Source organism: Pseudorasbora parva, chromosome 19 (genome assembly GCF_024679245.1).
Source record: "Pseudorasbora parva isolate DD20220531a chromosome 19, ASM2467924v1, whole genome shotgun sequence".
NCBI lineage: Eukaryota > Metazoa > Chordata > Actinopteri > Cypriniformes > Gobionidae > Pseudorasbora > Pseudorasbora parva.
Genome location: NC_090190.1, coordinates 36,313,191 through 36,335,256, shown reverse-complemented (window position 1 = coordinate 36,335,256; position 22,066 = coordinate 36,313,191). Strand labels below are relative to the sequence as shown.

The window sequence follows — 22,066 nt, the reverse complement described above, 5'->3', positions numbered from 1 at the left end:
TATTGCCTGCTTGCTCTGTCACACTAACGCTCCAATGTTGACATAAACTGTATCCGCTTTTCAAAAGACACAGTCATCACATGGCATCACTCATGAAAATACTTCTCTGAATTATCAATTTATCATAATATATTAGGGGAGACAGAGGCTGTCAAAGATTTTACTCTGGTGAATATTTCTTAGGGTAGAGTTATTTTTGAAAGTTGATTTAAGTACAGACTGATGCCTTATAAAATCTCGGTTCCAAAAAAGCCACTGAACATTTCCACTGCCAAGGAAAAAGGTTTAATCAAGACACATTGACCTTTTGTGATACAGCGGGCATGTTGTCACAATATAAAGTGGAACCGGCCTATTGGTTTTTCTGGCTATAGTTAAACAGTAAGAGAGTTATAAAACACAAAACAATATGAAACATCAAAAGTGTGAAAGGTTAATGTATAATTATATATTGTGTTTTGTTAAACTTGGTGTTTGAAACCAATGTTCACATTTGTCTAATGAAACTTTTGAGAAAATATAGCCTGTGTGACAACTTCTGTGCGACAACTGTCTGGATCAAACAATCTGCCGTTGATATTCTGTTCAGTTTTCTGCAGGTTCCTTCTGGCCCGTGCAATGGCAATAAAATAAGTGTGCTAATTATCTGAGGCTGTTGTGGTGACGTCTTCATTGGAGTACAGATGAAAGTCATAAATCTACAGTCCTTGTACCATGACTTTTTATTTTACTTGACTTTATTTTTTAATTTTTTTACCTGAGCCAAAGGTTTGCTTTGGCCACTGTGGACCATGATGCTTTCCCTGCCCAATTTCATGAGAAATACTTCAGTCTGTAATTATCCCATTCAATCTTACTCATTCATTTAATGTCAGATCTCTCCCCTATACAAATGAAACCTCATATTGAAATGGGCAAGGTCAATGAATTCTGTCTGATGTATCCTTGCTTGTCTCCACTATGCATAGACACGCTCGCCCTGCGCACGCCCACAGTCCAAGTAACCCGTGCACTTCCCTCACCGCGCGACCAATACGTCACAGTGATGTTGACGATTACATAAAATTCGATTATTGCCCAATCATGTCGCATCACACTCGCGTGGAACTATTAACACCTTTAGAAGCAAGACTAATGATGTATATGTTTAAAGGCAATTTGGCAGCAGCAGCTAACAGTGGGTCTGCTCGCGCGGCTTTGGGGAGTCTGCACGCGCATCACGTATAATTTCGAATTCTGTAAATCCAATTATCTGTAGATTACATTTCTACATTGCGTCTGATAAGCAACGGCTGATATCAGATGCTCCGGGTCTCCAGGGGAAGAAGGAAAGTCTTGGACTGATTCCGGTCGGGGTTTTTGTACAAATGACTTTTTATGATGAAGCAAAAGTGGCTCATCGAGAAAGATGCACGTCTTTGGGCATGGTTGTGAAGTTGCCGATATTTTTACAAACATGTTAATGTACATATCTCCCTTCCACCCCCACCCCTTTCGCTCCCTCGCAAGCGCGCTACACGCGCATACACTGATGAGTGCAGTGCATTGGGTTCAGGCGTTTCCTTTTACGATATTCCATTGATCTCTGGCGACGGAAAATTCGTGGAGGTTGGGCGACGCATTAAAGTCTCAATACCCACCTTCGATAATACTGAAAAATTAAATAAATAAACGATTAAGTCGCTATACCGCTGCGACTACAAATAGAAATACTTTGGCGGCCATGTTGTAGCCTATTCGTTTAGCTCAATTGGGCGATATGTGCAACAATATTACACCCTTTCATATTTAATATAGGGGCCATAACGGAACAATGCGTGCTGCAATAATCGCACATCCCATCTGATGATCCAAATGCGTCCGATGGAGCCTACATGTAACCAGAATGGAGCTTTAGTAAAGATACTCAAAATTTCCTGGTGCAGGAGGGACAATCTAATAGAGTTAATGGGGTACGGAACAAGGGAACCTGTTCGGATGAATGCTATTTTCGTTTAACAAAAAAAAGGTATGTTATAAATAATTAATCATGGTGGTGATCATAGAATTAGATATTGGGATGGTGCGTATCAGTGTAAGGATACTGCCTAACTATCCGCAGCAGTCTATAGGCTACCCTAGATCACACTCCTGGGCGACATGCATCAAAGGTAGTCTGTATGCATGCTAATGTGGGGGGGCTCATTTCGCGAATTACGCCATATAACCCGATTTGATCGATACATCGATCCATCGCACATGGAACAGTGCTCGCGTGAGAGCCGCTATTAAAAGCATAATGTATGTGCGATGTGGTAGACGGTTACATTTGGAATTGCATATACGAAAAAATATAAAAGCGAGAAAAAAATATCGGAAAATGCACGAAAACCATACCATGCCCATAAATGTTCAACCGTGAGCGAGCGGCAGTGAGATGTCAGCTGCTGACGCCCGGTTGCGGTGAGGAGACGGAGAATATGGGAGGAGATGAACGATAAAGCATCAGAAATACAGACTTACACTTCGTAGTTCCTGCGTGCGATCCTTCATTTTTCCCCGCCGTGCTGGCCAAAAATATAGCTTGAGATGTCCGCTGCGTTCGTGTATTTATTATTAGCAAATGTCTGGGCTCCTGTTTAATTTCCCACGGATTTCGGTGATTTCAGAAAAAAAGAGCGCCCTTTTCTTCCCCTCTGCACTATTTCACGCCTTTTTTCCTCTCCCCTGTTCCTGGTTCTGTGATGGTGTGTCCTCCGTGGCGGTGCAGTGATGCCCCGCAGCGCGCTCTGACTCCAGCACACGAATGCGATTCCGAACGCGGTACTGATGCTGCAAAAAAAAGAGGTGGGGGGAGGGGAGCGATGCAGAGGGCTGGAGGGCTTCTGCGCATGCGCCGCCGTCTCGCTTTACCTGCTGCCCCTCCCCCATTCCGCTCGCTTGCTGTACTGCGCGCCTCCGCAGCGCGTAACTGCCCTACGTTCCCCATTATAAGTAGGGAACTGTAGTTTGTTTTAGGCGGGATACAAAACCGGGAGCCTCCTGTAGGCCTGACGAAATATTCGACACGTGTCTGTTTCATTCTAATGGGGTAGGTCTCATTGAAAATCACAATGCGTTCTCAGAATTCTCTTTATTCACCATTATAGGTGTGAGTTATCAATTTACCTCGTATGCAAACATCACAGTCACGACGAGTAATGTTACGAGTAAAGAGAATTCCACTGTTACAATCAACACATTATTCTACAATATAGGGGAAAATATATAGCTTAACATATAAAGGGATCCAGGTGTTTGTAAAGTCAAGCCGAATTTCAACCTGATTTAGCCTACTATATAGCTTAATGGCATATCTCCAAAAACCAATGTTCATTGGGTAAATAAATTGTAAAATGGGACTACATTTTATCTATCAGGAATTCATGAGCACCATCATTCAAATTCAAGTACCAAGCCAAAGTTCTGTTTGGGACTGCTTGTGCCTTTCACCATTTGTACATGTTGAAAAAGGATAAACACAGCAATTGGGTTGCTTTAACCCAGCGGGTGTCTGCATAAAATGACCTAATTGCTGAGTTAAAATAACCCAGTTGCAGGATTTGTCCATTTACAACCCAATGTGTGTTTTTTTTTTAAAAAACCTAGCATTTCTTCATTTAAAATAAATAATCTCACTTTAAAAAAAAAAAAATTCTATAGAAATGTAATGTTATAATGTGATTCATTCTATTGATAGAGCATCAGTATTAATAAATAATTTTTTAATTTTTAATTTGGTCTAATAATAATAATAATTCAAGACTTATGGCCATTAATGGTAACCATTACCCAATAAAAGCATCTTTGAAAAGGAAAGTAGTTTTATAGGAAGAACAATGTATGATTAAAGATTATAAAGACAATATGATCAGGGCAAGGGACATGAATTATAAAAGTAAATGTGGACATTTTGGATTTCATGCTGACTTTTAAATATTACAGAGACACTACTTAAACTGTTGAGTTGAGCAGGGATACAGTGTTGGCAATACTGCGGTTGACTGTTGGTCTTGGTATGGATTGCTTGAAACATCTGCAAATGGAAGCTTCTGGAAACAAATCAGGGTGGAAGGGATCTTCAGTGCATCTTTAGTGCATCTTTTTGCCCCAGTTCACTGTCCTGGGGCTACAGAGCTCAGATATGTGAACTGTGGGAACTCATTTGAAAAGTATATAGTCAAAAATAAAAATCTTTTTGCTCATCCCAGGGCCATACGATTTTAAAATGGCTCCATATTAGACGATGACATCCCAATCTAAGGGGAAGAGATATACAAAGCAGTTTTGTTCAAGTGCAAATAAATTACTTTTTGAATGTTTTATTTTTTCTTTCCTTTTGATCAAATGTTTCTGTTAGAGGAAATTTGTGCATTATACACAAAATATTATTTTAATGTCATTATCGTTTTATTGGCATTGAAGATGTTTGTTAATCTAAGAGCTTTCAATTCAGTTGGTTGTTTAAATATAGCACACTACTTGCTTTTGACCACAAGGTTTTTAATTATAAACCCCACTGAACAACAATATTCGTGTGTGTTTGTTAAATTCACACTAATGTTCATAAAGCCTTTAACAATGGTAATTATCACAAACCAGCTTTAGGGAGGTTTGGGCCTAAAATGTTTAAACTGTAGAGGAAGGCCTTTAGGAGATGCTTCTTGTGTAAAGCAATATGTTTTATACAGGGGGCACTGTTTGGTTCAAAAAAAGACTGCAATTTTTGTGTTGCCAAAAAGATTTGTAATTTTAATGTCATCTCATTTAGAAAGGTGACAGATAGCAGTTTCTTCATGCTCAATGTATCTTCCGCCATGCCTTGAATGTGACTTAAAACCATCAATGCATAATTGTACTTCATCTAAACATGTGTTTTTAATTTTTACAACAAATGTCTACTCTCCTGATTCATCAGAACCATTATTTTCCATTTTCCCCTGTTTTTTATGTGGCATTTAATTTAAATTGTTATAATAATTCACAAATCTATTTCAGCCTATATAATGAGTGAAATAAGCAGCTTAAAAAAAGATACTAAAGAGACAAAAATGTCAAAAAAGTTTTGCATTGCTGTTTTAAATTTATTGAGGGTCATTGTATAAAATACATACAAAATTACAACTAAATTATATATTGCAAAAATATTTGTAAGAATCAGATATATTTTTTTTATTTAAAAGATAAAATATATTAAAAGTAAAAAAAAAAAAAAAAGGTTTTGTAAATTTGTGACAATGACAGTGGTATTTAATTTATGATAACACTTTTCAATATGTATCTTTGCCAAATATCGCAAATAGCCTATGGCCATTTTTATACACTTCGTTATCTCAGAAGACCCTTAAGCTTGGAACATACTCTGCAAGAACAAAGACATTTGTTCGTTTTCTCGAAGCGGCAAGAACAAGAACAAAGTTCGTTCTGGCTAGTGCATTCATACTTCACGAGAAAAGCAGGTGCCGATCATCTGCGTTTCTCCGCATTAACCATGCCCACTTTAAATGTATGACCAATCACACAATAGTTCTCGGACACCCGCAAGAAAAAAGTTCTGCTCAGGTGATGTGTCGAGAACAAGCTGCGAGTACTCCCAAACCCGGGCTGCGAGAACAAAATGACGTAATTTTGATCTCGCAGCCCTGGGAGCGAGAACTTTTTCTCTGTTCTTGCAGAGTATGTTGCAGCCTTTCATCAATAGTTTCTTTACATTCTACAGTTGTTGTATTACAGGAAAGACATATTTCTTGCAAAGTCATTGGAATTTTTAAACAAAATTGGCTGCAGTCTGTCATATGGCTGGTAATAGTTTAGTTTAGTACCATCACCACCTGGCGTAGGAGAGTATTTTTCACAAAAAGACCCTGTAAGACTTGGTCCACACTTTGCAGTGTAGTAGATCAAAAGAGAGCCATGCTTGAATCCAAAACTCTTCGCCACATTGATGCCTTTTGATGGTACAACAATACCCGTTCCCAAAAGATCATCATCAAACCGGTTGTCACGGTCCCACACCTCAAATTTCAAGGGCCTGTAAGAAGAGAATGGACATAACATTAAGTAATGTCATGATAATGGAATTTCCAACTTCGATACAATACCTTGAAAAATATCAATATTCGATACCATTTTTGATAACCATGTGGAGAACCATACATACCGCCATACAGATAATTTGTTATTATCTGTTTGAGAGGCGGGCGGCTATATGAGAGAACTTGATTTTTCCAAGTGATCTTACCGACTCGGCTCGGCTTGCTTTTCCACTGCAGTTAGTACTGCTTCAAATAATTTAGAATGATCGTTATAGTTGCGCCGCCTCTACTTCTCGGCATGCGAATGTTTTTGTCTGCGAGACGAAGAAGTTTGTTTCAAAGGAGGCTGATAGCAGCAATACTGCTAAAAAGAACGAGAGTTTGGGAACTCGTACGACAAAGTGTAAGCTACGACATCACTTGGTTTGACCCGACAGCGCACAAGGGTAAACTAATCTTGCATTTGGCAATGTGTTTAGGGTCTCAATTGCCATATCACTCTCACAAAAGCATAATGGTAGTGATGATTCTCTGATCTGTGTTTACACTACATTTTAGTATCAGTACGGCACGTTTTGGAACCTCAACCGATATGGTACTATTTAAGCGAGCCAAACGAGTCGTACCATGCAGTGGAAAAGCATCATTTGTTGATCCTGGAACAACATTGCAATCAACCAATCGGATTCAAGGGACGTTTACAGTTAAGTTTAAGTTTAGACTTACAACCAGGGTTAGGTGCTTCTACATAAGTGGTATTCCAGGATCAACAAAATATGTTGACCCAGGAACACGTCTAACTAAATCAGGGTGTGTGGTTGTGAGAGCGTCAACGCACAGCTGGTATCAGTGTATTGATACTGCAAACAGGAGTATTGTAACCATTTCAGCTATTTCAGGATCGATAGATATCGATAGTTTTGACAACACTAACACGACACACGTATTATTTGAATTTAAAGTTTCACAAAATTTCAACTTGGAAGTTTACAGACTTCTTTAGAACATTATCATGTGTTTTCAGCATCTACAGAATTGCTGAGCGCAACTGAGACTATGATTACGAAATCGTAGTTTTGCAAACATAATTACTTACTGTCTTTGAGTCAGATCCACAGTTCCAATATTTAACTGGTAGTTCCATTGAGGGAAGTTGTTGTTCCAAATCACAGGGGTTTCAGCCTTTGCAGACCCTGCGTAGAACACTTTAACATAACCATCAGTTTTAGAGAACACGTCGCCCCATAATGCCGCAGCACTCTTCACGATCACATTCAACGTGGCCACTCCTGGCTGACTCGGACAGCAGTTACTATTAACTCTTTGATGACCGCTGCATTTGCATGCACAATTATTCTGCCGCTTGCCCACTTTGCAACTAGAGGGGCAAGCGGTTGATATGGCTCTTTGTATGATGTATTTGCTGATGGCAGCTTGCAGACTGGCTCGTCTAGCCGAGTCGTTTTTCACGAGCATATGCAATGAGGTCAAGGTGTAGGATACTACTCCAGGAATTTTCTTTAGTGATTTGAGCCACATGCCATAGCCACTTTTGTTGCTTGGATTGAAGAGGATATCTTGCTGCTCGCCATTGCCGCCCAATATTTCAGTGACGCGGTCGGAAAATGAGGCACTGAAGGTGTTGCCTCTCTGCAGTTTCTGTTGCTTGGCTTTGCAGTAGCTTGCTTGCGCGCTCACCTTCACGCCCTTAATGACGCCGGATGCCTCCGCCGATAAGCAGTTGCTCACGTCCTGTACCGAGAGACCCGTCATGGAAACCTGGCAGGTCTTTACAGCAGTGGTTGACTGTACGCGGCCGCCCAGGTCGACTCTTCGCAAGAAATGTGTTCCATAGATAGAAATAAAATGGTTATATGCAGCTTCTGATTTGCTGTCATATTTAGCAGGAAGTGAACTGATGGATCCGGCAAATTCTTTGGTCAGTGGGGGACGAGCATGAAGACGAAATCTGATAAAAAGAGAGAAAAAAGACTTTACGTGTTTCATGTTAGTAATGTAATCCTGGGTTATCTCATAACACATATCACACCGTTCAATATTTGTTTCTATATTTGCTTCAATATTTTTCATATCAATATTTTTCAAATGTTTCAATATTTGCTGTTTCTGCCTTAAAGTTAAACAATTTGAAAAGGTAATTGTTGAGTTTATAGACCTTAGTCAGGGTAGACGCCATATTGAATTTTAGGCAGATGAAAACAAGACTGTGAGGGATAGACTTAGTATTTACAATGGCACGATCTATATAAAGGTCCTAGACCACTTTTTGTAAGTTATTTTTTTTATATTTTACAATCGTATCTACTCAAAGTTTGTAGGGTTTTGTCAGCAGAACAACTAGCATGTTGTCAACGGTACAATCCATTGAACATGTGCCCCAGACTTGCTTTCATTTATGTCAAAAACTAAATATGGCACTACCCTATGTCTCATCTGTCTCAAAAAATGCAAAAAAACAAAAAAAAAGTATTTTTAATTGTGAACTTACATTTGATAATTGTAACCTTATATATATTTCAAAAGTGAAAAAAAAAGTCTATTTCTATTTCATATTAGAAACAATTTTAATTCTAATAATTTTATTCTCACAATTCCCTATTAGTTTTTGTATTTGTGGAAAAGTAAATCTGCTTAAAGGGTTAGTTCACCCGAAAATGAAATTTCTTTCATTAATGACTCCACACCCGTAAGACCTCCGTTCATCCTCAGAACACAGTTTAAGATATTTTAGATTTAGTCCGAGGCCTTTCTGTCCTTTGAATGTAAGTGTATGCCCACTTGCTGTCCACGTCCAGAAGGGAATGAAAACTTCATCAAAGTAGTCCATATGTAACATCAGTTCGTTAGTTAGACTCTTTTGAAGCCTCGACATTACATTTTGGTTAAAAAATAACAAAAAATACCACTTTATTCAGCATTCTTGGGTGAACTAACCCTTTAAATACTGCAAAATAATACTTTTCATCTAAACATAAGGCTTTTTTCAACGGTTCTCATCTCTGGTCCTCATTATTCATCCTCATGCTCATTTTGTATGTCTTCTTTATCTAAAACCCTCAGTTCAGTTCTTGGAGTCTAATGAGCCGATGATCTAAATAAGGTGTACTGCTAGTTGAAGTATTTGCATAAATTGCAGTTGTTTTTCACAGATACTGAAACTAAATGTCTTGTAAAAGTCTCTGACTGAATATTTAATGAGCTGAGCACTGTTTAGTCTATGGTTCGTTATATATTGCTAAGCAGCACCGTAACGTTCTAGAATCACATAATTCAGGGTTAACACTTTGAAAGTGTTGCTTGACCCAGAGCAGGGTTTAAAATGACCCAGGATTTTTTCTTTATGAGAAAGAAAATCAAAATTCTCATTAGCCAGTTTTTGTTTTTAACAATTAAAAATGTCAAAAGACAGCAGCAATAGTTAAAAATAAACAACTGCAAGCAGCCTATTGAATTTTATACCGTACAAACCGTATTTTCTATCCCCCTACACTGCCCCTGCCCCTAAACTACCCATCACAGAAAACATTCAGCATTTTTATTTTCTCCAAAAAACTCCTTCTGTATGATTTATAAGATGCTTTCCTCATGGGGTTCAAAAAATGTTCCCACAAGGACAAGGATTTCGGATATTGCCATCTTTGTGGGGACATTTTGTCCCCATAATGTAGTGATTACCAGCGCACACGCACGCACGCACACACACAGGTTCCAAAAAAAAGGGTGTTCTCAAAGCAATGCATAAATATTTTTGGTTCCCCAAAGAACATTTTCGTGAAGTTTTTTTTAAATAATTTTGTTTATTTTTTTTTTTCTTTGAAGAACATTTTTCTACTTTAAAGAACCTGAAAAGGTATCATGGATGTTAAAGCTCCTTCATGGAACCAATGATACCAACAAACAACCTTTTAAGAGTGCGCACGCACACACACACACACACACACACTACGGCCAGGACTTACGAGTAATAGCGACAGGAGAAGGTGTGGCTTGTGTAGGAGAACTTGTCTTGAGCTGCGTGGCTCTTGGCAAACCTGGCTGAACGCGAATGAGTGCCACCGACAGCCACACCTGCCACCATCGGCACACTCAGGCCAACCTTCCAGCTGACACTGGCTGAACTGGTGGTGTCCTTAAGAACGGAGCTTGCAGTTTCATAAATCTTGGCACTGAGGCTGCGACGGCACTGCACCTTGATGCGCCAGTCGATCACAGAAGTTGGCAACTTCTGCTTCTCGTTGAGCAATTTGTTCTCACACGCGGTGCAGTTTCCATGCTCTCCTCCATTCGTGTAGGTCCGCACATCCACCACAAAAGCTCCGGTGGTCTTCATCCGCACAATGTCAAAGCCCTCTCCCACCAAATTGTGCCCAGGCACAAATTTAAGCTTCTCACACTCTGTGCTGGGGACCGTTTCACAACACAGGGCAAAAGGAAGAAAGAGGAGCAACAGAAGAGGAGCCATTTGTACTGCAGGAAAGAAAGGAAAATTCAAATTGATTAACTAATCGAAAAGTATTTGGATGCTTAACATGTAAAAATTTCGGTGTCTTTACATTATTTATAACAAAATATCAAATTAAGTATTTCCATACATATTTATATACAGGTTACTAATATTTTGATTTGTCAGTAGCTGTTTCCAGTACCCTTCAAATTGGGCATATTGAAACTGTGAATTGAAAACACGGCTAATGGAAACGCATCACATGCGCAAAAATTCCTATATATCGCAAACGTTTTTACGATCGTATGGTGGTTTTTCAGGCAATTCGAAAAATAAATATTTCACAATACTGCAATGGAAACATATATATATATATATATATATATATATATATATATATATAATTTTTTTATTTTTTTGGAACTGTAAATGGAAATGCAGGCAATTTGCAATAGTTTTTAATCAACACTTAAAAATATATATAGCAAAGGTTTTGTGCAAATCTGCAGTGGAAACCAGGCTAATTATCGATAAATGCATATTTATTTGGAGTGCAACAAATATAATTTCCTTCACCAACACTAAAAAAAACTGTGTAGGGTTCACAGATAATTAAACAATACCAATTCTGGTGTTCTACATAAACCTTTACTACATTTTAAAGTAATCTGTTTTTACATGATTTTTGAAGGAGTAAAATCATGTAATCATCTCCAGAAGGATGCAGGATGTAACTTTCTTTATATTTATATCACAATTTATACTACTTTCAAGCGTACAGGAAGTCTATAGAATAGATAAAAAGGTTTGGTAGATAATAAGAAACATTTAAAATTCAAAGTTTGTCCAAACTTATGATGCAAGTAAGTGATCTGATCTGTTATTTAAAATACCCACTAAATAAATCCACTTTTAAACCCAGCAGAAAATGGACATTCCCATGATTCAATGCAATGAAACCACCCTTGGTTTAAGATTAAAAATGTAAGAAATCTTTCCTTTATCAGAAATCTTTATCAGTAGTGCTCTAATTTAACACTTATTTATTCTACACTGTACCAAAGACAGACATTTATTTTTAGAAAAATTATTCTTAATTATACAAAATATAAAAATATCAAGCAAACAATTGACATTTACCTTGCAGAGACGTTTCTTAACCGCCTTCGCAGGGCAGGGCAGGGTAGGGCAGGGCAGGAGATGCAGTTAAATAACCCTTATGTTAGAAAAAAAAGGGGGTGGAACAAAAAAGAGCAGACTCAGAAACACCAGTTATGTCACACTTTCTTTCCACAACACAAAGACACAAGCACATATACAGAAAAACTTTTTTAGCCTTTTGTAACATCTTTATGGGTATTATTATACGAGTATTTGCTCTTTTATATTTAAAAGAAATCATAAAATATCAGATTGTTTGATTTGTAAGGAATAGAGTTATTTTAAACTCTTCTCAGGTCATCGATGCAATCAATAAAATCAATAACACTTTTGTTACTTAATTTCAGAAATGTAATTTTTACTTGATGGATGATAAAACATCAAAATGATTAAAACAATGTTTCAGTATGATATGCCATAAAACATAACTGCAGCATAGATGTAACGGTAAGCAGGAGAATACTTTTAAGGCTAGGTTTTGTATTGTAGCCTGTATTTCTCAATGGCAATGAGGTGCACTTACTGCAAATTAATCATGACATATAGTCTTATACTAGTGAAGCTCACACGGCAGGGTCATACCAATCAAGATTTGATATCAGTCTTGATTCAGTCTGCTCTAATGCATTACATTGCAGACTGTTGACCTTCGCACTGGCTGCGATTGGCATCTCTGGATCTGTACTCGATTGGTTCTTATCTTACTTAGATGAAAAATCCTACCAAGACATCGGGAAAGGGCCAGTCTCGATTCTCTGCACTCTCAGGGATTTTCGAGGAATGACCCAACCACTTACGATTTCACACATTGTTGGACCTCATAGTAAGGTTTACTAGTATACAACATTGAATCTATGTGAATAGGATCCATATGATTGTTCTTATGGACACTTGGGTTTTGCCCTGCATTTATCTCACATGTAATGACTTTTATTATACCAAGATCTTTGAGTATTCTTGACCGACTTCAGTTGGTGCATGTATTGAACTTATCAGCATTCATAATCGAGGGGTGAATATCTGACTAATCATTTTTGAGAGAAACTGAAGTTCTTCACACCTCTCAACTGCTATGCCTGCAGAAATGGTGTAAACCGCTGTTCCTCTGTAACAATACCATCAAAGCATTCAAAAACCATTAGGCTTTGACTCTTTAGTTTAAACCATTGCACATTTATTGAATCACATTTATTCAATTGCACTGTTCATAAATCTTATCATAGCAACCATTATAGTACTAAATCTACAAATTTATTAAGTCCCGAGGGTGCAATCCGAATTTGGTAAAACTGCTTTCTCTTTTTATGCTTCTTGGGCATGAAAAGAGCTGCAAAACGTGATTACAAAAAAGACCACTCTCCTCTTTGAATACCTTTTAAAGGTCTTTTACAAAAAGTAAAAATTGCTGTTTAACATACATTTGGATTTACATTTGTGATGTTTTTATGCACAGATGAGCCAAAACATCATGATCAGTCACAGGCAAAGCGAAAATCATCGATCATCTCCTTACAAGGCCACATATTAAGGTCTGGGTAGATTAGATGGTAGCAAACAATCAATTCTCATGATCATTATGTTGGATGCAGGAGAAATGGGCAGAAATAAAGATCTGAGAGACTTTGCAAAGGGGCAAATTGTAATGCCAAGGTGTCAGAATATCTCTGAAATGGCAAATATGTTCGTTGCGCCTGGTCAGCAGTGCTGAGAATTAACAATAGTGTTCGAGAAAGGAACAAACCACAAAAAAGGCTCATCAATGCACGAAGGCAACGAAGACTAACCCATATGGTTATAGATAACAGAAGGTCTACTGTGGCACTAGTCACAATTTTTTTTAATGTGTAACACATCTGATGCAGAGTGCATCTCTCTCTGCTGTGTTTGGGGCTACATTACTGCAAACCAATCAGAGTGCCTATGATAACCTCTGTCCACAGTCGAAAGCACCTACAATTGGCACGTGAGAGTCTAAACTGGACCTTGGAGCAGTGGAAGAAGGTTGTTTGGTTTGATGAGTCCCGTTTACGTGAACAGCATTTATGTGTGTGTTGACCTAGAGAAGTGACGGCAACAGGATGCACTGTGGGAAGTAGACAAGCTGGTAGAGTGAGTGTGATGCTCTGGGCAATGTTCTGCAAGGAAACCCTGGGTCCGCCATTAATGTAGATGTAAATTTGACGTGCCACATTGTTGCAGACCAGAGGCACCCCTTCATGATAATGGTGTTCCTTGGTGGAAGTGCCCTCTTTCAGCAGGATAATGCACTCTGCCACACTGCACATATTGTTCCAAAATTGTTTGAGGAACAGAACAAAGAGTTCAAGGTGTTGACCTGGCCTACACATTTTTCAAATCTCAATCCAGTTGAACATCTGTGGAAGGTGCTGGACCATCAAGTTTGATCCATGAGGGCTCCACCTCGCAACCTACAGGGCCTAAAAGGATCATGTTACGTCAAGGTGCCACAAACTGCTTTCGTAGTGTAGTGTAGTTGTAGTGTAGATGTTTGAACAACCACAAAAGACTACTCTCTACCTAATGCATAAAAATTATGGGAAGCACGCTATTTCAGGATTTGAAAAAAAAAAACACATTTACCCCCCCTCGAAGAATCAGGAACGAAGTGGTTCCAAAAGAGATGGATTAAATCACCAGGTGTAAACCAAGCGGCAACCTCCCGCAATCTCTCTTAAAACCAATACGGAAGTAATGTAAACTGCAATTCATTTGCAAATCAACTGGCATCTAGGGACAGGTTCCAGAAGGGAGCAGAATCTAATTGAGCCCCATGTTAAAATGCCCAACTTTACAGCAGAAAAAAACATGTTTACAGCCTGGTACAAATTGTGGTTTTGGCCTTTACGGCTAATTTTGACCTTGATGACAACTGTGACGGGGGTGAATTTTTTTATAACTCATTTGTTTACGTTATATAAAGCCTTAAAGTTCTGCATAATTAAGGGCATGGCCACTTTGAGTGACAGGTGGATAGCCATTTATCCGATGTCTATAGTCATTGCGTCACCTAAGCTCTGCCCACGTCCCGCCTCTTTCCCATTTTCTGTTATCCGGGAGTGGCTTGCGATGACTCACTCGCAAGATGCGACGCCCAGCTCGCCCCTACTTTATGCTTTAGAACGCTTTTAAACGTCACGGACACTACATCCATATTTTTTTACAGTCTATGGTGTAATCCTACTTGTGGTCTGACTGACCAAAACTCATCTTAATACCAGGTGTAAACAGGGCCAAAGTGCAATCCGAGACAAAGTGCAAGCAGGTAGCTTGCCAAAAGTGGCTGGCAAATAAGTCAAAATGATCTGCCAAGTGTTCAATTCCAGCATGACAGATTTTTCCACATGGTATATTTAAAAAGGTCACTTGAGGTGACAGAAATAATACCTTGACTCTTTGCAGATTGATTATGCAGCTGATGTTTTTTTGTGGGATGAGGAACAGGCTGACTCCTCCAGAGAGACTTATCGCACTGCTCTGGTGGCTTATTACTTTATCCCCTCAGAACATCTACCTGAAGATCAATGTAGGTCAGAAGAGACCAAACCACTATGAGGGGAATTTCAATGTTTATTCTTTCAGATATCATGACATTTTGATGTATTCAGTCATTTTCTCCTACATGATGGAATTACATATAAAATACCAACTATGCCCAGTATGTTTTAACTAAGCCAAACAATAGCTTGATTTATTCAAAATGAAACTAATTAGGATTAAATAAGATTAAGATTTTAAATAATTAAAAATATGAGTGAGTTGTGGTAAATGCAAATGAATTTGAATAGTAAGAAAGTAAGCTTTTAACAGACTTTTTCATCCTATCCTCAAGAACAATAAGGTTTCGCTATTGGTTTCGTTCTGCCATTGATCATAGCAATGAAAACTCTTTATGTGATTTAGATTCATTTATTCTGATGCTCGTTTTCGGTGTGCCACGGGCCACTTTCTGTTTTTTGTTTCTTTTTTTCTTTTCTTTTTTTCATCCAAGCAGTTATCAAAACAGTCACGGTACCCCTGGCACAACAAAAATCCACTTTAAATTAGGGAATTAAATAATTAGTTGTATTTGACCAATTTGTAATGAACAAACTTTGTTAAAGGAACAAAGCGCTATTTCCGCCACAAGTCAATTGTGCATTCAAAATATACAGAACTTGTAACTTCGGTTACCAGTGCCAGGCATCAGCATCAGATCTGATTGTGATCTAGGCCATGAACGCTTGCTGTGGAATGTGGGTTAACCCATTTACACTAACAGCGTAGCCAAGTCCGACCCAGATGTTACATCAGTTGTAAAAAGTCCTTCGGTCTGATGGGCCTATGATCTGAAAACAAGTTTTACTATGCAATGCAAGATGTAGTGATAACTTACGTAAAATCTGTCATTTACATTTTACCGTTACAAATTTGTATCATCTGCTCATCACACAAAGGAAGAATATGAAGAAAATTCCCAATTCATATAGACTTATGGAACGTTGTTAGTTTGTGTTCCACAAAAGGAACAAAATCATACAGGATGACATGAGGGTGAGCAAATGATGACAGATGTTTCATTTTTGGCTGAACTATTTCTTTAACACACCATTGAATTGATTGCTAGACTGTTGTGAGCGCACTGCTGCAGGAGGGATTGTTGTTTTGCATTCTGTACTGCAATTTATGACCCACGTACAGGTCACTGAGTGCAGCGGCAGTGAAGGGAGAAACTTGCAGTCTAGCTTAAACGCCTGCCAAGCTGCATCTCAATGCTACCGCAGTCACTGTGCCCAAATTTAACTCCCCGTCAAATTATTATACTTCTTGTTGAGGCCGCTACCTGGTTGCCTAACCCTAACCCTAACCTCAGACCACAACACCTAATCCTAAAACTAAACAATAATCTGACAGGGGTCAGAATTTGGCACAATTCTGGCAAGAGGTGACACAGGACCCCAGGGCTTTAAAAGTGAAATTCGCACACAATATTTTTTTCTTCTTTAAAAAAAAAACCTATATGAATGTATTTTTATTTTTACGTTTTGATCCCATACGTTTGTATTTCAAATAAATTAATAGTTAACCCAAAATTAAATCTGTCATCATTTACTCATGCCTTAATTGATCCATTAACCCATCACGTATCTTCTTCCGTGGAACACAAAAAAAACATTTTGAAGAAATTTGTCCAGATCACTTTTTCATACAATTACAATAAATGTGGACTAATTTAAGCTGCTTCTTTTTTATTTATTTTTTATTTTTTATATAGTCTCCTTCCTATTGCATTTTGGTCTAAAATATTTATATTTAAAGAGATAGTTCACCCCAAAAATGAAAATTTGATGTTTAATGGCTTACCCCCAGTGCATGTAGGTGTCTTTGTTTCTTCAGTAGAACATAAATGAACATTTTTAACTCCAACCGTTGCTGTGCGCCAGATATATAATGCATGTAAATGGGTAACAATTCAATGAGAGCAAATAAAACATGCTTAGAAAACATGCACATAGAGCCCTGTGGTTCATGACGACACATTGATATCTTAAGACACAAAACAATCAAGTTTGTGTGAGAAATTGAACCGTATTTATTTATTTATTTTTTTACCTCAAATACAACAATATATATCCAACAGCCTGGAATGCGCTTTACTTCTGGCAAAGAAGGTCAATGTACACGCTCTGGCGTTGTGTACATGTAAAGACACCACTTTCAGTATATACGATCTGGCATAATTTAAGCCAACACCAGAAGTGAGTCTCGTACACGACACCTGAGCATGTATATTGACCTTCCTTACTGAAAGTGAAGCACGTTCCAGGCTGTTCCCTTTTATTTTGAATATTTAAAAATGTTTTTGTGCTGCTGTGCATCCCTGTGTGTGTAATAAGCGCATTGTGTACGTGCATTATGTACCCGCCTATAGATGCATATTACTAACGCGATCTTTAAATAAAAAAAAAAACTATTGACTACTAACTCCCAGCCTGATCTGCCGGTGATTTGATTTCACCCTGCAACTCAGTCTGGAAACCAGTACATTCATTTCCTTTGCTTCTGTTACACTTCTGCGGGAACCAATCACAGACTGGCTTATCCAACTGGCACGCTATTGACGGGTTTAACACAATGTGATGGTTTCTTAGCCTCAGTGGTATTCTGCTATCCATGGCTTGGCTCATAAATTTTAATAATAATGCAATGAGACATTCGATGACTAGCCCTAAAGGACTGGCTTAGAAGGAGTCATACTGCTTGTGAATTTACAAATTCTACTATACGGGGAAGGTTTGGGGTTATGTATATTAACCTGCATTATGTTACAAAGCAAGGTAGCTATATTAATATTCATGCACAGCACTGTGCTTTCATCATAGCATGACTGCTAATTTTGCACATGGATAAAGTGCAGGGCTGAAGTGCATCTACTAAATAGTAGGCAAAAAACAGAATATGACAAAAGTAGTATGTCCAAATTAATTTATAAGTACTTCTTGCAAGATTTTGAAGTGTGCAAACAATGGACATTTTACTATCCCATGAGGCCATGGGAGAAAATTTGTGAATGGTAGTTAAGCAACGTAACTGACACTGGTAGGTCACAAGATAATGCTAAAATGGCGAATGTAGTATGTTTACATTCATGGATTGCATCCGAAAACTTAAAAATGCTGTCAAGGTAGGTAGACATTAAGGTGTTTCCGAATCCAGTGCTAGTTTTACTTCCTGTCTTGTGAGAGACCTTCATCAGATAGATTTTTGAAGGCAGTATAGATGTATCCTTCGCTGACTTTGATATCCCACAATCCTATGCGTTCCATTCAGTGACAGCTGAGTTAAAAAGAAAGATGGCGTCAGAAAGTTGTAGCTTCTGTTAAGTTTGTGTATAAATGTATGTTTTTGACCAACGTTTTCGACTTCTAATGCCATTTCTAGCTCATTCTCTAGATTATTAAACTGTTACACTGCCTCGGAAGTCTGTCCAAAATCAGTTTCGTGAGGTACCTTCGTGCTCAAACACTGCTTTCAGAGTCATTGCTGGAGGACACGAAGGCCCCAGAGTTGACCGAGCCAAGTCAGTCCAACGCAGAGCCCGGAGCGGACATAGACCTGATCGATCTGTGGTCCGCGGATCCTTTTCCCACCCTAGTCCCCACCCTATCGTCAGCATCATCTTCTCCAGTCCTGTCTGGAAGTCTTCTACCTGTATCCTTGTCTCTCCTTATCCCATCTCCATCGCTGGCTGTTGCCAGCCCCCTGGATCCATTGGCACCACTGGTGTCATCCAGCTCCTTGACTCTGCCACCGCCGCTCATTCCGTAAGGCTCATCCGCACCTCAGGCTTCCCTGCCACCAGCTAAGTTAGAGGTTGAGTCCCCAGCTACACCTCAGGCCTCCAGGCCCAAAACTCCATCTTGGCCTGTCAGCCCGTCACCATCGCCTCGGCTCACCGCTCCTTTATCCTTCTTGGCCCATCTGCCCAGAAACTCTGCTGGGCACCCTCGTCACTCCAGGTTGGCCTCCAGCGGTCGACGCACAGCCTATGCCTGGGACTTCTGGGATTCGGGCTGCGCCCTCATCCTGCACCCCTATCCCTTCCTCCAGCCTCCCTGTCGGCCTCGCTCACCACATCTTCGTTCTAGCCATCCGGGTCCACATCACCACCTCAGTCACGTGAGCCAGGAGCTCAGCGCCAGGCTTCCAAGCCTGCGATGTCACCCTGGTCCGTCGGCCGCTCTGTTTCACCGGTTCCTCCCCCCACCGTGGCTCTGCCTCCCCCGATCGGCCCCAGGGTGCCGTCCGCCCTCGCAGCCAGCCCTGGATCCTCCCACCGTCAGTGCCACCTTGGCACCGGTGCCCGCCTACTCCAGGATTCTGCCCGTCACCAGCTTCTCGCCTTCCGCCAAAGCCTCCGCCCCTGCCCCTTTTTTCTTCATGTTTTTCTTCCTCACGGCGCGAGGATGCGCCTTTTCGAGGGGGCGTAATGTCACAATTATGTTCTGTCATGTCGTCACCCTTGCTCGTTTGTCTCGGATTAGTTTATCTCCACCTGTGTCTTATTAGTTCCCTCCTTCACCCAGTGTATTTATACTCCCTGTTCTGTTCAGTCCTTGGTCGGTTATTGTTGTTGGTACCCATGTATGTAGTGAACATTCACTGTCCTTTTGAAGTAAAGTCTGCGTTGAACCCTCATCTTCTGTGTTGTGTGCTTACTACTGCCATAACACCGTGACAGCAGCAAGGCAATAAGTCAGCTAAAGTTCAGCCTAAGTTTTCAGAACCAGCCATAGCGGCCGTGAAGTAATTACTTATTCAAAATAATTACCTACTCAAGAGAGTATGTGATTTCGGACACAGCCCAGGTGTTAATAGAGTTTATAGAAAATTTGCTGCTGGTTTTATAGGTTTTATAAATAGTTTTATTCCCCTAATTTATGTGCAAAATAAAGCCTGTAGTAAACAACTTCAGTACTTTGTTTTGTTGTACAATATAAATTACACACCCAAATTGAAAAAAAAAGATTTTAATGCATGTTTTTAATAAGTAACTATAATAACGAAGCGTCAAAGCATTATCAAGTTATGTTGAAGTTAGTAAAATCTCGAAGGAACCAGTGGCAAATTAGTTTTCCAGGTTCTGACATTATCCCTGCATCCCTCCGCCACATTACCTGTCATTAATTCACCGCAATATACCTTATTCAGAAGCAGCACAATGGCAGGTATGAAAGCAAGATTTACTGTGTTTTCAATGGCATCTGCTGCGTAAAGCTCCCAGATCACTTGTTTTTTGCCTATAATGAAGTTGCTTGGAAATTTTTGTCAGCAGAACAATCCAAAAACACATGAAATAACAGAACAACCCACCAAAGAGATGCACGTCTATCCCGCAGCCTCACATTTATTCCCGTTAAAAAGATGGTACTGCTGTGAATAAGGTCTGGGATCCCCAAGTGCATGAATGAGGTGTGCTTGATGTCTTGCCTCCTCTTAGACAGCGACCACATAAAACCCCTGCTATATGATGAATGAACAGTACTACCAAAATGGTAACACTTTACAATAAGGTTCATTAGTTAACATTAGTTAACTACATTAGTTAACATTAACTAATGATCAACTGCACTTATAAAACATTTATTTATCTTTGTTAATGTTAATTTCATCATTCACTAATGCATTATTAAAATCTTATTAGTTAATGCACTGTGAACTAACGCGAACAGCTGCATTTTTATTACCTAACGTTAACAAAGATGAAATAATGTTGAACAGAGGCGTTGTTCATGGTTAGTTCATGTTAACTATGGATTAATTAATGTTAACTAATGCAACCTTATTGTAAAGTGTTACCAATAAAATAGACAGTACAGATACAGATTCCCTTCAAGTCCTTCGATTTTTATTTTTTATTTCTTATTTTATTTTATTAGATTAAAACCTTCACAGCTAATAATATCATAAACCCTTAAGTTTTAATCCTAAAGCTTCTTTTTTGTACATTTTCTAAAAAGTAGCTGTTTTGCAGTCATGATGAAATCATCTATACATTAAGCTTAATTAAAAGTTAAAAAGCAAGGTATCAGCATATTGAAAAAAAGTTAATTTGACATTCTGCATGTTTAATTCATGAGTGCTCTGAATTTGTTTTTCTGGGATGTTCTTGTCATTTCGGTGCACGGCTATAGAACTGGATAATACTGTTCTATTTGGAGCATAAAGGTAAAATGGGAATATCAACTTGAATCATCCTCAAACTGGTCTAGTGTGGTGGAATAGCAGACCAAACCAACCAACAAACTGGCATAAAACTGCACTATATTGCACTGTATTAATAAAAAAAAAAAGGTCCTGGGTGTCTTAGTGATTGTCACCTTGTGCTTACTTGTTTTGATCTAAAACTATATAGCATCCGTTTTTTACATATTTTAAATGCTTATATTTAATTATAGTTGTCTATAATAGTCCCCATTCCGGTTACATTTTAATTAATCAAGTTATTGTTTTGTTCTGTTGTTCTCCTCAACAAAAGTTGCAATTGGTTTAGCCATAATGCCAAGAAGGATGATTTTATGCTACTAGTTATAACAGGGGTTTTCAAACTGGGGTCCGGGGACCCCCAGGGGTCCTCCAGAAGGTTCTAAGGGGTCCCCAGAAAATTTCAGAGAACACAAAGACAAAGCAAAAATGGATAAAGTCTACCAAACATTCAGTTTTATTCTAAATGTTTCTCTCCTCTCTTGCCATGTACATAGGCTACTTTCCAGAATTGTAAATGTTTGCTTTGTATCTTTCTTCTGAGTCCCCTTTATCTCACTCACTGGGGTTGTAACGCAATACGCAAGCTGCTTGCATACATTTATTGTACAAATAATTTTTCTTT

At 39.0% G+C, this 22,066-nt stretch overlaps 3 protein-coding genes across 6 annotated transcripts in view; 1 reads left to right on the top strand and 2 right to left on the bottom strand.

Moving 5' to 3' along the window:
• Nucleotides 1–2,807, bottom strand: part of stx1b (syntaxin 1B) — a 51,513-nt gene extending 48,706 nt beyond the window's left edge. Inside the window, exon 1 of the mRNA XM_067426191.1 lies at nucleotides 2,503–2,807. Within this exon, the coding sequence (XP_067282292.1) occupies nucleotides 2,503–2,532 (30 nt within the window). The 5' untranslated portion in view covers nucleotides 2,533–2,807. The remainder of the gene's footprint in view (nucleotides 1–2,502) is intronic.
• si:dkeyp-113d7.10 (zinc finger and SCAN domain-containing protein 16) overlaps nucleotides 1–22,066 on the top strand; it is a 97,889-nt gene that overhangs the window by 51,909 nt on the left and 23,914 nt on the right. The window lies entirely within an intron of this gene.
• On the bottom strand, nucleotides 4,811–11,712 carry prf1.3 (perforin 1.3). Its single transcript, XM_067426179.1, has 4 exons — nucleotides 11,659–11,712; nucleotides 10,034–10,541; nucleotides 7,150–8,022; nucleotides 4,811–6,049 (listed from the first exon to the last, which is right to left on the bottom strand). The coding sequence occupies exons 2-4, from the start codon at nucleotides 10,534–10,536 to the stop codon at nucleotides 5,746–5,748; spliced, it is 1,680 nt and encodes a 559-aa protein (XP_067282280.1). The 5' UTR covers nucleotides 10,537–10,541; nucleotides 11,659–11,712; the 3' UTR covers nucleotides 4,811–5,745.

What these genes read in the sequence shown, in the direction of transcription:
- prf1.3 (XM_067426179.1), bottom strand. Translation starts at nt 10,536, where the DNA reads ATGGCTCCTCTTCTGTTGCTCCTCTTTCTTCCTTTTGCCCTGTGTTGT. An exon ending in TTCTCCTGTCGCTATTACTC is followed by an intron (nt 8,023 to 10,033) that starts GTAAGTCCTGGC and finishes TCTTTTTATCAG; the next exon opens with ATTTCGTCTTCATGCTCGTC. An exon ending in GTGGATCTGACTCAAAGACA is followed by an intron (nt 6,050 to 7,149) that starts GTAAGTAATTAT and finishes CTCTTCTTACAG; the next exon opens with GCCCTTGAAATTTGAGGTGT.